Raw genomic sequence first — 16,401 nt, forward strand, 5'->3', positions numbered from 1 at the left:
TTGCATGTAAATATCCAGTTTTCCCAGCACCATTTGCTGAAAAGATTTTTTTTTCCCCTATTAAACAGTCTTGGCATCCTTGTCAAAATCATTTGACCATATATGTGAGGGTTTATTCTCAGGCTCCCTAATCTTTTCCATTGTCTATACGGCTGTCTTGATACCAGTACCACACTGTTTGCTCACTGTAGCTTTGGCATAAGTTTTGAAATCAGGAAGTGTGAGTTCTCCAGCTTTGTTCTTTTTCAAGATTGTTTGGCTAATCAGGGATCCTTGAGATTCCATATGAATTTTAGGTGGAGTTTTTCTATTTCTGTAAAAATTGTCATTAGGATTTTGATAGGGATTGCATCAAATCTGTAGCTCTTTTAAGTAGTATTGACATCTTAACAATATTAAATCTGGAACTGATTCTCTGAATGTTTGGAAGAATTCACCAGTGAAGGCTTTTGGGTCTAAGCCTCTCTCTGTGGAAAATTTTACATTACTAATTCAATCTCTTTATTTGTTATAAGTCTATTCAGATCTTTTATTTCTTGAGTCACTTTCAGTTGTTTATTCATTTCATCTAAGCTAATTTTTGGCATTCAATTAATCATTTATAATCTTTTTATTTTGCTAAGGTTAGTTTTAGAGTTTTATTAACATTGTTCATAGTAATGTTATGACATTTAATGTTTTAATTATGTAATGTTATGAAATTTAATGACATTGTTTTACTAACATTAAGGTTAGTAGTAATGTTTTCTCTTTCATTTCAGGTTTAGTAATTTAAATTTTCTCTTTTATTTCCCCCTGGTCAGAAAAGCTAAAATCTTATCTATTTTGTTGATGGTTTTGAAGAACCAACTTTTGGTTTCATTAATTTTCACTATTGTTTTTCCATTCTGTATTTCACTTATTTCCTCTCTAACCTTATTATTTCCATCATCTGCTTACTTTGGGCTTAGTCTGCCCTTCACTTCACCTTTTCTATGATGAAGATTAGAATATTGACTATTTTTTTCTTATATAATATAGGCATTTACAGCTATATAAAATATAATACAGGCATCTATAGTCACTGCTTTAGCTGAATTCTACTGGTTTCGGCATGTTGTATTTATATTTTCACTTATTTCATTGTATTTTCTAATTTCTCCAGTCATTTCTTCCACAGTCCACTGATTATTTAGGAGTGTGTTATTTTTTATATATTGGTGAATTTCTCAAATTTCTTTCTGTTATTAGTTTTTAATTTAATCCCATTGTGGAAAGAGATACACTTTGTTGATTTCAATCCTTTTAAATTTATTGAGGCTTATTTTGTGCCCTAGCACTGGTCTAGCCTGGACAGTATTTCATGTCAGCTTGAGAAGAACGTGTATTCCACTGTTGTTGGGTGGAGAGTTCTATAGATGTCTGTTAGGCCTAGTTGACTTATATATTGTTCAAGTTTTCTATTTCCTTTTTAATCTTCTATATATTGATGTTATCCATGATTGAGAGTGGGATACAGAAGTCTATTTTTATTGAATTATTTTTCCCTTCAATTCTGTCAGTTTTTGCTTCATATATTTTGGGGGCTCTGTTGTTATGTTCATATATTTTTACAATTATTATATGTCCAACTGTTATATCTTCCTTTTATCATTATAAAATGTCCCTCTTTGTCTTTAGTAAAAATTTGTGTCTTAAAACCTGTTTTGTCTGATATTAGTACAGCTCCTTTACCTCTTTTGGTTACTGTTTGCATGGTTCCTTTTTCCTCATCCTTCTAGTTTCAGCAGATTTGTATCTCTGAATCTAAAGTGTGCTCTTGTAGACAGCAGATAGTCGAATTATTTTTTAATCCATTCTGCAAATCTCTGCCTTTTACTTTGCATATTTAATCCATTTACATTTAATGTAATTACTGATATAATTCGTGTCTGCCTAATTTAAAATTTTCTTTTTTCTCTGCATATTCATTCTGGATAGTTTGTATTTCTATGCCATCAGGGTCATTAATCTTTTTTTTCTTTAATATCTAATGTGCTATTGACACCATCTAGTTTATTTTTTATCTCAGACATTATAGTTTTTGTCTCTAGATGTTTAATTTGGGTCTCTTATAAAAATTTATTTGCAGTCTCTACTCACAGATATAATGCAGTTATAATAACTTTTAATATCTTTGTCTTCTAATTCTAACATCTGCATCAGTTTTTAGATGGATGGATTACTTTTCTTAATGTGGGTCAGATTTTCTTGGTTTTCTGCATGCCCAGAAATATTTATTTTGATCCAGTCATTATGAATGTTGCCTTTTTGGCTGCTGGATATTTTCATATTTTAAAAAATATTCCTGAGTTTTGTTTTAGGACATGGTTAAACTCTTTGGAAATAATTTGATCATTTTGAATCTTGCTTGTGAGGCAAGACCAATGTATAATAACATTTAGTCTGAAACTAATTATTCCCCACAACTGAAGCAAGACCCTTTTGAGCACTCTCTCCAGTACTTTATAAATTAGGAGACATTCTGGTCTGGCTGACAGAAATAGGCACTATTATTAGACCTGTGTAAGTACTGTCACTGTTCCCCCTAACTCTCTTTGATGGTTATTTCCCCAGTCTTTAACAGTTTCCTCATATGCACGTGCCAATTATTAATTGGAATGCTCAAAAGATTCTCTGCAGATCTTTGGAGTTCTGTGTGCAGCTTTCTTCTCTCCAGTAATTTGTCCTAAGAACTCTAGCTTCCTTGGTTTTCCCAGACTCCCAGCTCAATCTCTTCAACCCATGGAGTCTGCTAAGCTTTACCTGGCTTCCTCCTTTCTGCACCACAACCTAAAAAAAAATCCCTCAAGGCAGTAAGCTGTGGTAATCATGAGGTCACTTCATTTGTTTCCTGTCTGTCAGGAATCACTGTTATTCCTTGCCTGATGTTCAGGATCTTGAAAACCATTATTTCATGTATTTTGCCTGTTCTTTCTTATAGCTGTTTCAGATGGGATGGCAGATAAACAGGCAGTAACTCTTATTCCATCTTGACAAGAAACAGAAGACTTTCCCTGGTTTTCTTGATGGCTCCCATGGGCTGCAAATGGCTGAGAATTTTTCCAAACCACAGGGGGTACCTTATGACACACTTGATGTAATGTAAAAGGAAGTCTATAACATGCTCTTCGAAGTATTCCTTCCAAAAATGTTTAATCTGAATCTGAGGACTATTGCATCCAAGTCAGGGTAGGCCTCACATAAGCCACCACCCTACAACAAAGAGTAGTTATAGTTGGGCTCCTCCTGTCTCCAGAGTTCCTTTCTCTTTATATCTATATATACATGACTATATGTTACACCTAAAATGGCATACATAGGCACATTGGTGAAGCCAATATTTAAGCATGAATCCAGATCCAAGAGGAAGAAGATACCTTCCTCCATTGTCCTAAAATATAGGCCACTGATGGAGATATCACTGATTCATGCATTTCTAAGTCACTATGTTATTAGAGACAGCAGGGCCCAAATCACGAGGCAAAATCTGAACTCTTAAAATTCTGATGTACTTGAATGAACTACTAGCCAGAGTGCATCTAGCTGTGCATTATAACCTCTATAAAGTTTCCCCAATCCAGTGAGCAGAAAAATACGAACAAAATAATATTCTAAAGTGTAGCAATATTATGATATTCAGGAATTTCTCATGGAAAAGTAGTTTTCCCATGATCTGTCAAAATCAAGTTTGGCTGGGGATGGAATGGCCCTGATAAGGATCAAGCTCCAGAGACTAGGTTTCTCAAAATGTGGTTTTCCCAAGGTATCTCAAAATTATCTGGAGGGACATGTTCAAATGCAGATTTCTAAGGCCTACTTCAAAGTTACTGAATCACAACATCTAAGGATGGAACCCAGGAACCTGCATTTTTAATAAGCACATTTGGGGATTTTTATGAACATTAAGGTTTGAGAATGACTATAGGCAATCCCACTGGGACTAGGCAAGATAGCAGGTTCATATGACAGGCACCAAAACTCCAAATATGTAGGCACCCAAAATCCAAATATGTGGGATTCATGCTATAGACGTCTGTTAGGCCTTAATCATGGTGTGAAGGGAGTCTGATAGTAAGCAAAGGATTATTGTAGGTTATTATAGAGGGGAGAGGAAGGCACCATGATGTCAACAGGCAGATATCCAAAAGTAAAGAGACGTGTAGGGAGTCATGCATTGACAATAGGCAAAGTTCCAAACAGACAGATGATTGGCATCAGAGATACAGCAGCTTGTAATAAGAATCTAGTCATGCAGACTTTGGTTTAGGAATTGGCTTCTAATTTCAATGAGGTTGAAGGAATCAAGGTAGAACCCCAATCTAAAAGCAGGGTCAAAGGCAGACACACAGAATCTAAAAGAGGCTTATTACTAGAACTAGTCACAAGCACCAAGGCAATTGCCTACTCCATAGGGCCAGGGTAAGCTCAAAAAGGATCAGCACAGAGACTGATGTGATGCTCAACCACCCAGAAGCGTTTGGATTTTCTTGCTTATGGCCTGGATTAGTCCAGGACCTGTGCCAAGGGTTAGCCTGCCCTAGGGAGCTAAGTGGCCCTGCTGAAAAGCCTAGAAAAGACCTACCTGGCTCAACTTCCCATGCCCTACCTGAATTCTGTTTAAGATGTAAGCCTCAGGATGTTGTCACAGGAGTGATGGTAGTTTTCCAAAGTAGTTACAATGATAGTAGTTAGATGTAAAAGAAGTTGATTCCTAAATAGAGTAGCTCCCTAAAGGAGGTAGGAGGCAGCTGGAGCTAGATTCTGGAGCCAACAGCAAGTTATCTTCACCCTTAAGAAATTCTGAAATGTCTCAGCTTAGTCCTCTAGGCCAGGGAACCCAGATGTTCTCTGTGCAATTCTGATTTTCTTTAAAATAGCAGATTGCTTTTGTAGTTTAAAAAAAAAAAAAAAAAAGCCTTTTTCGACTGGGTACAGTGGCTCACACCTGTAATCCTAGTATTTGGGAGGCCAAGGCGGGTGGATTGTTTGAGCTCAGGAGTTCGAGAGCAGCCTAAGCAATATGGTGAAACCCTGTCTCTACAAAAAATAACAAAAATTAGTCTGGCGTGGTGGCTTGCCCCTGTGACCCCAGCTACTTTAGGGGCCTGAGGCGGGAGGATCACTTGAGTCAGAAGGTGGAGGTTGCAGGGAGGCAAGATCGCACCACTGGCTCTCCAGCCAGGGCAATAGAGTGAGATCCTGACTCAAAAAAAAAAAAAAAAGGAAAAGAAAAAACTTTTAAAGTTTTTTATATACATACATTGAACATTTTGTTTTAACCTAAAACATATAAATATACATTCATGAACCAGACTGTCTTTTATTTCCTTAAGATGACGTCTTGCTCTTGTCACCAGGCTGGAGTGCAATGGTGTGATCTCAGCTCACTGCAACCTCTGCCTCCTGGGTTCAAGCAATTATCCTGCCTCAGCCTCCAGGGTAGCTGGGATTACAGGCGCCTGCCACCATGCCCAGCTAAATGTTTTTTGTATTTTTTTTAGTAGAGATGGGGTTTCACCATGTTGGCCAGGATGGTCTCAAAGTCCTGACCTCAGGTGATCCATCTGCCTTGGCCTCCCAGAGTGCTGGGATTATAGGCATGAGCCACCATACCCAGCCCATGAACCAGACTTTCAATGAAGAGCAAAGATGTATTCTTCTATGTTATTTGATTGGAGTTCCGATATCCTCTCCACCGATTTCTAAAAACCTTAATTTTTAACTGACAATTGGATAAATTCATAAATCCTTGGTTCCTCATGCTTAGAGCCACTGGTATCTCTAAGGTTATGAAAGCATCATGCTGAATTCCTCCATCCCCTCAATGACACCCTTTCAGCAAGTAATAGCAACTAATATTAGATAGTTGAGTGATTGGTAGGAAGTGAAGAATCAGGAGAACTGTTAGAGCCATACCAGAGAAAATCACAGGAAAGGCAGGAGTGCAAAGATCTAGTGGAGGCTGTGAGAAAAGGTAAATCCCTTGTTAAGCTCATCTGCCCCTTTAGTTACCACTGGCTGTCTCACTCCTGGACTTAGTGACTCCCTTAGCTATACTTTCCCAGCCCCCTGGGATGTTCCCCAATCATCCTACTCACTCACAAAGAAATATTGTCAAAATCAATTGGGTGATGATTAGGAGCCATTATCTGCCTGCTGTGCTGAAAAGGACACAGGGCTATCTGCAGAAACCTTTCATGACAGGCTAAAAAAAAAATTCCAGTATATCTAGGAGTGGTGTCACTTCTAAGTGCGAAAATCAAAGTCAATCCATAGTCTTTTCATACTATTGGCTTGTTACGTTTACAAGGTGTTATATTTCTAAAGCAAACACCATACAAAATATGAAAAATTCATGCTTGACTTAAAGGGAGGAAAAAAGTAAAGGGAATCATTTTGACAGTGGAACAGATATATTCAGATTCAAGGATTGAATAAATATATTTGTAACGTTTTCTTGCTTTGCCCTCTGGAGCTCTGGATTCTGTAGTCTCCCCAATGTCGGTCCTCCAGGTTCTCTGTCCTCGCAACTCGGATTTAGAATTATGGACAAAAGGTGCCTAAAATCCAATTTCTTGATTGAGGAAACTGAGGCCTGGAAAGTGAATTAAGTCTCCCAAAGTTGGCCAGAGACTAAAAGTCTTGTCTCTTCTTTCTGTCCAGTGTTCTTTTCACTCTGCTGCCTTTCTTGGTATTACTTCCCTTCAGTTTTGAAAATTACTTTCATTTATTATTTGTCCAAACCTATTGAAACTGAAGCTTCACAACATATTTAATAGTTGCATATTATCTACTGCCAATTTCTGGTTTTCACCTTTGAGGGAGTGGATGCTGCAAAATACGGAGAATATTCTGATAAATATGCACTACAAAGATAATCTATTCTGTTGTAAGAGCTAGGAATGATTTATTGGAATAGATATCATGGGATTGTACGTTTCTTGGGTAAAGTTCATTATGATGATCAATAATATCCAACAAAGTAGAAGAAGGATTACTGAGTAAAGTAAAAGCCCACTAAAATATGAATAGCATAATTGGTGCCTGTGCTATTTAAAAAAGCAACTGAGATGAACCTTGGATCTTTGGGAAGTGGCATGATGTGGCAGAAAGAGCACTGTCTTGGAATTCAGAAAATTAAGGTGTCCATCCTGATTATTCCATTTATGAGCTATGTGATCTTAGGTAAATCACTTGAACTCCTCTAAGCTTAATTTCATTGTGCATGCAATGAAAAACGGGAATCCTGGCTATTTGAAATAGCTGTTAAAAGGATTTAATTAAATAATATATGAGAGATTATTACAATTCACAAGTCTGAGACCATATGCCTCTGCATGATGGCAGAGGACCATGTGTGTTTATTCAACAGTATATTCCCACCATCTAACATAGTGTCTGGCACATGGTAAGCATACAATAAATATGGAAGACACTCATGAATTAAATAAATGAAGATAATTATAGTAAAAATATCATTCTTATCACTATTTCTTGCTGTGGAAATGTTTATGGGAGGATAAAGCCAAGTATATGAATAGAGCAGAGGCAGGGGAGGCAAGAAAAGGAACAAAATGATTGGTATCACTTCCTTCCTAGAACAGAAGCAGAGGTTACAGAATCAAAAAAAGAATGATCAAAGTGACCAATCTCCAAATCTACCCTTCTTCTTTCATTGCCTCATTCACTCCACCTCTCAATCCCACCACTGATTTTTTTTTTTTTTTTTTTTGAGACGGAGTCTCGCTCCCTCACCCAGGCTGGAGTGCAGTGGCCGGATCTCAGCTCACTGCAAGCTCCGCCTCCCGGGTTCACGCCATTCTCCTGCCTCAGCCTCCCGAGTAGCTTTGCCTTTGGGCATCGACCTCATTAATTTCAGAGTCATGGTTAAGCCATTGCTTTCAGTGTTTTTATTAAGACCTGTATATGTCATCTCTGTAGTCATTAGAAACAATGCTGTTTTTCATTTATATTGGATGTAACTAATTCAGAGTTCTTTCCTCTTAGACCTCTCCAATGACTACAATGGCCGGGGGAAAGACAGTGGACTTCAGGGACTACTTGAGAGGAAAATCGATACAGTTCATTTCTTTTTACTTCAACTTCTAAATGATTCTAGGTAAAAGTCCTACGAGATAGGTGCCTGGTTGAAAATGTATCTCTCACTGAATTGTCCTCTTTTAGTTTTATAGATGTGCTCCATCACACACATAGGAATTTCATAAAAATGTTTTTCTCTGCCACAGAGGTCAGGGCTTTGCAGGCCTTTGGAGAATAGATAACATGCCTAAATGTCAGCTCATCTAAAGAACCATGTTATAAGACTGGAACGCCTCGATCTTGGTACTTGGCAGACTTTGGGAACACCTCAAACCACATGTACTTTAGAGAATGCAGACAGGTCACAAAATTAATTCAGTCTAGTCTGGCCAAACACTCTCAACGCACTTCTAAATTTGAACTAATTGATAGCCTCTCCTCCCCCAATTATACTTATTATAGCCAATTCAATTGGTTTTAACTGGATTCACATAAAATTCACCTACTTTTTGCTTTCACAAATATAACTGACAGGAACAAACAAAAATAGTTCTATCTGTAAAAAGCAAGGCAGTAATAAGACTTTGGACCTTGAAGCTTACAGAAGACTAATGAGATAAAGTCTAAAATGTGTTTGAGCTGCATGTGTGAAAGGCTCTATGAAGATAGAAAATATGATAAATAATGCAAGTAACCTTTGTGTCAGGAAAGCTCCTGTCTTCTGGAGGATATAATAAGTATTAAATAAATATTTTACCAATATGTTCCTGCTAATCTTATCTGTCAACTCCAGCCCAGGTAGGTTGAAAAGGACTATTATTCCCATCAAAACAAGTAAGAATCTTAGTTTCTAATGAAAAGTTTTCCAAGAAAATTCCAGTTGGAACCCATGACTTTAGGTAACGCTTTCATATTAAGCCAAGCTTCCGACCTCAATTTCAGCTCTTGGTCCATTTTATTGTCAATGTGAAAGCACTAGTCCTGGCCCCCTCCAACTTTCCACTCTATTCAAGCCAAAGGCATCCCTGTGGGATTCTCTAGCTATCCTAAATTGAAAAAAAAAAAAATCACAAAGCACACCCTCTTTGGGGTTCTTGAACCATCAAAGAACACTCAACAAATTATGTTGTCAACCGTGACCACATAATGGACTTCAATAACTTAAGAGCTCAATTCAATTACCTATAAACCTTAATCTGCTCCTTCATGAAAATCCCTTCACTTAAAAGTACACAAAACCTGTATTTCTTCTTATGACATCTCTTATCCCTAAAATTATAAAGAAGAAAACTAATTTTTTCATGAAATCTACAAAATAACAAAATGGGACACAAAATTGAGCAAAAAATTTTCTGATGGGAATGTCAAAAACATCTGGCAAACACTCTTCTCACAAGCTGGCATAGGCCAATAAATCTCCCATTCGTTTGTTTAAAATCCGTATCATTTCATTTTCCAGAACCTTACTTGAAGACAAGCTATTATCTTTTAGAACTCATCTAATCTTAAGCATTTTCTAGAATAATCAAGTAAAAAAAATTCCACTAAAAAAATTTAAAAGTCTCAAGGTGGGAAGAGCTTTGTAATATTGTCTGATTTAACTCTTGCCTACTGACTGGTGAATTTAGTTAACAAATATTGAAACTGATGACCTGTGGGCAGTGGGCCATCCTTGATCTTTGGGGTAATAAGACAACTTTGTCCCCTAAAAGGAGTTTACAGTCTACTAATGTTTTCCCAAAGTACCTGAGTACTGGGGGAGAAGGTATGAATGTAAAAATGAAGATTCCTAACCTTTGCCTCAGACTTATTGATTCAGAAATTCTAGGGATTAAACCCAGAAATCTGCTCTTTAAAAAGCATCTTGGGTAATTCTTGTGCACAACATTTGAGAACCACCACTCTGAGGCCGGGCGCGGTGGCTCAAGCCTGTAATCCCAGCACTTTGGGAGGCCGAGACGGGTGGATCACAAGGTCAGGAGATCGAGACTATCCTGGCTAACACGGTGAAACCCCGTCTCTACTAAAAAATACAAAAAACTAGCCGGGCGAGGTGGCGGGCGCCTGTAGTCCCAGCTACTCGGGAGGCTGAGGCAGGAGAATGGCGTGAACCCGGGAGGCGGAGCTTGCAGTGAGCTGAGATCCGGCCACTGCACTCCAGCCTGGGCGACAGAGCGAGACTCCGTCTCAAAAAAAAAAAAAAAAAGAGAACCACCACTCTGGTAGGTCTGAGAGATGTGCACAAATATGAGTTACGGAAATGCTGAATAGAGGGCTCGTCTTTTAGATACATAAAAAAATTGATCAGCACCTTCCCTCATTAATGCCAGATACAAACTGGGAAAAAAAAGAAGTCATCTATTAGCCAAAACCAGACATTCTTCTAAATCATATTCACCACTAAGTTGGATTGTGAGTTATAACAGAAACACTTAGTGCAGAAATCCAAAATTTCTAGTGACCTACCATTCTCCCTAAAATGCCTAATTCACTGCACGCATTGGCTCACGCCTATAATCCCAGCACTTTGGGAAGCTGAGGCTGGCAAATCACTTGAGGTCAGGAGTTGGAGACCAGCCTGGCCAACATGGTAAAACCCTGTCTCTACCAAAAATACAAAAAAAAAGTAGCTGGGCATGGTGGCGCTCACCTGTAATCCCAGCTACTCATGAGGCTGGGGCATGAGAATCACTTGAACCTGGGAGGCAGAAGTTCCTGTGAGCCAAGATTGCACCACTGCACTCCAGTCTGGGCAACAGAGTGGCACTCCATCTCAAATAATAATAATAATAATAATAATAATAGTAATAATAATAATAAAATGACTAATTCACCGGATATTTAGTTTCATTTAGGTTATGAACCACATATTTTCGCCTATTTTCTTCCCATTAGAGTAGTATTCATAAGGAAGAGTAATTTTCATAGTTTTTATACCCTTTGACAGAAATACAAAAAAACTAGTAAACATAAAAAAAAAGTTGAATTTATAAACGTGAGATATCTGGGCTTTAAGAAAGTAAGTTCTTAGAATTAACTGGCACATATGGATTCTGTATAAGACCAACACTTTGTACACAGAAAAATCACCTGGGGAGTAGCTATCAATGCAAACGGCTGAAGAGTCTGAGTTAGTAAAAGTAAGATGGATAACTGAATTTTTAACAAGCACCCCAGCTAACTCTAATGTAAACTGTTTTGAGAAAACATTCCAGAACTTTCAAGATTTCAAGATTCCAAGCTCGTGACATCTCAACCTGTCTTCATGTCTAAATCAATATATTAAACATAGTAGAGTGCCAGTGCATACATATTTAAATAATCAAAGTAATTTTATATTTAAGTAAAGTATTAAAAGGGAACAAATAGGGGAATTCAGTTTACCTAATCAGAGCCCACATTCTGTAAGTCAGAGCTGGGGAATCTCATTGATATAATGAATTGCCCTCGAGATCTAGGAGTTACAAGCAGTAAAAAAGCAACTTAATGTAGGTTCTGCTGTTGTTCATTTTAGAGAGTATATAAAATACTCTAATTACCTATTTTTAAAATTAAAAATATGCTGAATGGTATATGTGTGCAGCAAAGGGAATGGCTGAGGTTGGAGGGAGAGTTATTCTCTGGACATCAGCAATAATCCGAGAAATAAAATTCTGAGGATCATATAAAACCAAATGGAATCTGTCTTTGGTCTAAGCATCTCCCGCTGCTGATGTTAGGATAGTAATTTCCTCATTCCCACAGGAATTAATTGTGAACAATTAAACACTTGTGGTATTATCTAATTACTAATACTTCACAGAGAACTGAGAGATTCTTATCCTCATGTCCTCTGGGGAAACCTGAATATGAGTGGGTTCTGGGGTTGTACGCTTTCTGTAAGTCAAGGAAGCACACTTTATATGTATATATAGCATGCTGTTTCTCAGATAGTCCACAAACATGTGAAATGAGCACTGGCTTACTACTTACAGGTAGTAGTAAGAAGAATAACTGTTCGTGACCCTAAACAGTTAGCGGCTCAGCTTCTTCAGCTATAAAATGGGTACCCAGGTTGATCTGTATTCATGGTCCAGGTTCTTTGCACTCAGACATGATGCTTCCCACGCCATGTGCTTAACTGAGGTTTATGTGGGAGGATCACATGAGATAATTTTTGTAAAAGTGCTCTGTAAGCTGTAAAGCACTATACAGATGAAGCGGATTATTATTAGTCTTTTACGAAGCCCAGCGATAAAGATGCAAAGTGACCCAGAAAAAGAAAACTGAGTAGACAAACCTGAAATACAACATCTATAGCCCCTAGAACAGTTACCCTGTACATGGTAGGTAGGTGCTTAATAAGTAAAGAAAAACACCAAACAGGTTTGTGCCTCCATCATACTAGCTCTGATACCAAGAAGAAATAAATACACCTAAGGTCAATGATAGTTTCATTTAACCATACAAACCCGAATAATCCAAGAGCCTAAGATTTTAAATTAAAAATTACTTCAAAGAAAGAGCACGGAAACGTGAAATGTGACCCAGCATTCGAAATGAAATAGTTATATTCTTACCTCTTCAGTCTTTCCAATGCAGTCTTGCAGGGATACAGGACCTGGGTGAGGATGTAGAGTGCTTCCCTGCACCTGGTAGATCTACATAACTGTTCCTAGCAATCTCTTGAGGAAATAACACATTCTATAGAATGTTGGGTACCTAAGCTCTCTGTTTTGGATTTGAAAGGCTGCGTTTTAGTTAAGCCAAACCAGATTTATCCCCTAACATTCCCCAAAAAACACGCACAGAAAAGAAGAATGAGGGGGGCGGGTAGATAGAGAAGCAGTTATTCACTTTAGAAAACAATTCTCTATAGGATTCCTTTGTCAGTTTCCTAGACTATGTAAAATGTGATTCAAATTAAAATATTTAAATCACATACCCACAACTTGACATAGGCAGCTATTTGTAAAATGAGGCAAACCCACACTGGGAAATACCAAATTAAAAAAAAAAAAAATCAGGGGAAAAAATATTTTCTTCTGGGTGGCCCTAAACTGCCTTCTTTTTCCCCATTGCAAATGTATTTTTATGCTGGGTTACATTTCCAAAACAGAAGTGGTTTTTTTTCTATGGTTGAAATGAAACAAACAAGTTTGCTTTCAGAGCCACAGAAATGCCCAACTGTTAGGAAAAAAAAAAAAAAAAAACGTTTTCCACTGGCCGCTTGCCTCTCTTATCCCCATGCAACCTTGCCTATTGGCCCCTTTCCCTAGGAGAGCCCCTGGGGCTGTCTGATGGAACTGATTGTAAAACTATTTTGTGCAGTAAAAAATTTGTTTCTTCAAAATCTGAGACCACCCAGAACATGCCCAATCTTTGGCAAATATCGACTAGTTTTCTCAGTATTTGACTAGCTGTACACCGAGTAACTGACCCGGGTTTCTGGGTTTTTTTAGAAGAAATGAGGGGAAAATGTTTCAGAAGATGAAAAAAGGAAGAAAATCTCTCATCCAAGAATCTATTCAAAATTCATTTTGTGTGTTTCGAAGGGGGAGGACAAGAGAATTTAGTGCAAAGACGGCCTCCACCAAGCTAAACCGTCCAACATTTGCAAAAGCTTTTAAAATAAACTGCTCAGGGATCAGGGGTTTGCTGGAAACTCCCAGTCGCTTGAAGCCCTGTCCCTCCGCTCAGGGCACCCAGGCCTCCCCAAGGGTGGGCACCCCTCCTGCACGGAGAGCGGCGGCTGGGATCTCGGAGCAGGGTCGGCGATGGCCCTGGAGGCAGCGGCTCCCGGAGAAAAGGCCCTGGCTTTTCTCCGCCCGCTCCGTTCCTCTCCTTACAGCCTCGGCTCCCACATACTAAGTGCTCAATAAATGTGGACACAGGAAGCGAAAAGGCCGAATCTGTCCTCATGCCCCCAAGGCGAATTCTGGGGCGGGAGGGTTTATTCCGACCCACTACCACATCGCGTTTCCTGAGGTAACCCGGCCTCGGCTCTGCGGCCCCAGCGGCTGCAGAGCCACTGACAAGGCGGGCTGCGGGCGACAAGATGGAGAGCCGGCCGGAGAGGGACAGAGGCCGCGCTGGCAGCGAGCTGGGGGGCCCACCTGACCGCCGTGCCGGCAGCCCGGTCCCGCGCTCCCATTGACAAGGAGGTCCGCGCCGCCAGCGCTTGGGGCGGGGGCGGGGGCGGGGGCGGAGGCGGGGTGGGCCCCGGCGCGCGCCCGGCCCCACGCCCCGCCCCCGCCAGCCCCGCACGCGCCCACCCGGGGGAGCCGCTGGCTGGGAGGGCTCTGTGGGGAGGGGCAGGCCGCTCCGCGAGCGCGTGTGCGCGCCGCCGACGGCTGACGCGAACCCCGGCGCGCGCCTCCCCCGCCCCGCGCCTTTCCCGTCCCGGGGGCCCGGCGCGCGGCCCTGCTGACGTCAGCGGGCGGCCCGCGGAGCCGGGTGCGCAGAGCCGCTGGCGCACTCGCGCGCTGCACTCGCCTCCTCTCCCCGCCCGGTCCCTGGCGCGCGCGCGCTCGTTCGCTCTCCCATTTTTTTCCCCTCCCTCCCTGCCTCTCTCTCTCTCCCTCTCCCTCGAGCTCCCGGCTGGTCGCGGCTCCCTGGCGCTCTCCCTCTCTCTCCGGTAGGCTCACCGAGCGATGCGAGCTCTGGGAGACAGCGACGCCGCCTCCCGCTAGAGACCTGCCCCCCGGCCCGGCCCCCTGCCCAGCCCTGCCCTGCGCGCGGGGGTCGGCGAAGGCGCCGCGGACGCACCGACGGCTGAAGAGCGGCGATGCACATGCACTAGCAGCACCCCCTAACTCACTCCCTCCACATCCCGCGCCGCCGCCGCCGCCTCCTCCACCTCCTCCTCCTCCGCCGCCGCCTCCTCCTCCTCCGGCAGCCGCGGCAGCAGGACCCACCCTGCCCCCCACCCCACCCTCCGTCGGCTCCGGCTGCGGCTCCAGCCTCGACTATTATTTTATTTATTTTGGGTCGTGCACAAGCCTCAGTGCCTGCAGCCCGCGCCTCCTCGGCCCGCGGGCGCCTCCTCCCTCGGCTGCGGAGCCCCAGACCCCGGCCACACTCGGTTCGACAACCCCAGACCCCCGCCAGCTGCCGCGAGTCTCCGCTGCTGGAATCTTGTTAGCGGCTGGCTTTTTGGGGGGTTCTGGTTTCCCGACATTTTTGTTTCCAGCCCAGGAGAGGATATCGTGATTTTCCCCCCTTGAGCCCAGGCTCTGCTCTCTGGGGGGGTGGGGGGCGCTCCGAGCCGGGGAGCCGTGCCAGCCGAGTCGTGCGGGCTGTGGCAGGGAAGGGGCCACCATGGGATGTACTCTGAGCGCAGAGGAGAGAGCCGCCCTCGAGCGGAGCAAGGCGATTGAGAAAAACCTCAAAGAGGATGGCATCAGCGCCGCCAAAGACGTGAAATTACTCCTGCTGGGTAAGGACCGCCGCTGCTACCCCCATCCCCCGACCCCGGCCACTCCGCACCCCCTGCCGCCAGCTCCCCCACCCCACCCGCGCCCGGGAGACCTGGTCCCCAAGTTGGCACCACCATGTGCCCAGGATCGCCCACCCCCTCGCATGCCTTAGTCCCCCCTCCCCCGTTCCCTTAAGCTGACACTCACCAGTTTTTCCCCACTGTCTGTGTCCCAACAGGGGCTGGAGAATCAGGAAAAAGCACCATTGTGAAGCAGATGAAGTAAGTCCCTGTGGCACTGGGATTTGTACTTTTAATAAGAGTAATTTTTAAAATCGTTTTTATTACCTTGCTTACTCCACATTGCTCTCCAGGCCTGTTTTTTAATTCGTGCACACACACACATACACACACACACCCCTATATTTGACTCCCCTCCCCCACTCCCTACGTTGGTTCTGGGTCCTCCACCCCAACTCCTGGGTGGGTGTTTTTTGGGAGGGGGAAGGGGAGCGCCTGTAGTTGTATGAATGACAGTGTCCGCCATATTGATCAGAACATCACATTATTGGCATGATTATGATCATTACTCTTGCTTGTGGAATATTTTTTGTGTCTCACTGCCTCCATTTCTGTCTGTGTCTCTGTTTCATTCTGTCTCTATTTCTCTCTCCTCTTCCCTCCATACCTCCGTATCCCCCGAGGTCCGTAATCCCACTTCCCCTGCTCTTCTCCTGGGGCAGTGATTTTGAACTTGGCTAACATGGAGGGGACCCAGCCCTAGACTGGGGTGGAGGATCAAGCGTCTGCTGTTCATGCATTTGGTGCTGAATTGGAGGCTGTGGTTTCTACATACCCTCGCACCCCCCCGCCCCGGCCCCAGAAAAAGAGGGCCAGGGTTAGGGGAGGGGTCGTGTGCTAGGGGAAGAAGTGGGTTTCCAAGC

General features: G+C 42.4%; 2 protein-coding genes across 7 annotated transcripts in view; one reads left to right on the forward strand and one right to left on the reverse strand.

Annotated features, from left to right (window-relative positions):
• Positions 1–15,220, reverse strand: part of LOC106995032 (uncharacterized) — a 200,026-nt gene extending 184,806 nt beyond the window's left edge. Inside the window, exons 1-2 of the mRNA XM_077987052.1 lie at positions 15,122–15,220; positions 12,621–15,008 (exon numbers count right to left, since the gene is read on the reverse strand). Of these exons, the coding sequence (XP_077843178.1) occupies positions 14,007–15,008; positions 15,122–15,220 (1,101 nt within the window). The 3' untranslated portion in view covers positions 12,621–14,006. The remainder of the gene's footprint in view (positions 1–12,620; positions 15,009–15,121) is intronic.
• GNAO1 (G protein subunit alpha o1) overlaps positions 14,517–16,401 on the forward strand; it is a 167,206-nt gene continuing 165,321 nt past the window's right edge. For 5 of the 6 annotated variants that reach the window (XR_013410807.1, XM_015126153.3, XM_077983287.1 and 2 more), the window contains exons 1-2: positions 14,517–15,478; positions 15,697–15,739. Coding sequence is in view for 5 of the 6 variants with exons in the window: in XM_015126153.3 (XP_014981639.1) it covers positions 15,361–15,478; positions 15,697–15,739 (161 nt within the window). In the remaining variant the exon portion in view is untranslated. The remainder of the gene's footprint in view (positions 15,479–15,696; positions 15,740–16,401) is intronic. The other variant, NM_001195429.1, reaches the window with a different exon arrangement.

This window comes from Macaca mulatta, chromosome 20 (genome assembly GCF_049350105.2).
Source record: "Macaca mulatta isolate MMU2019108-1 chromosome 20, T2T-MMU8v2.0, whole genome shotgun sequence".
In the NCBI taxonomy this organism is placed as follows: domain Eukaryota; kingdom Metazoa; phylum Chordata; class Mammalia; order Primates; family Cercopithecidae; genus Macaca; species Macaca mulatta.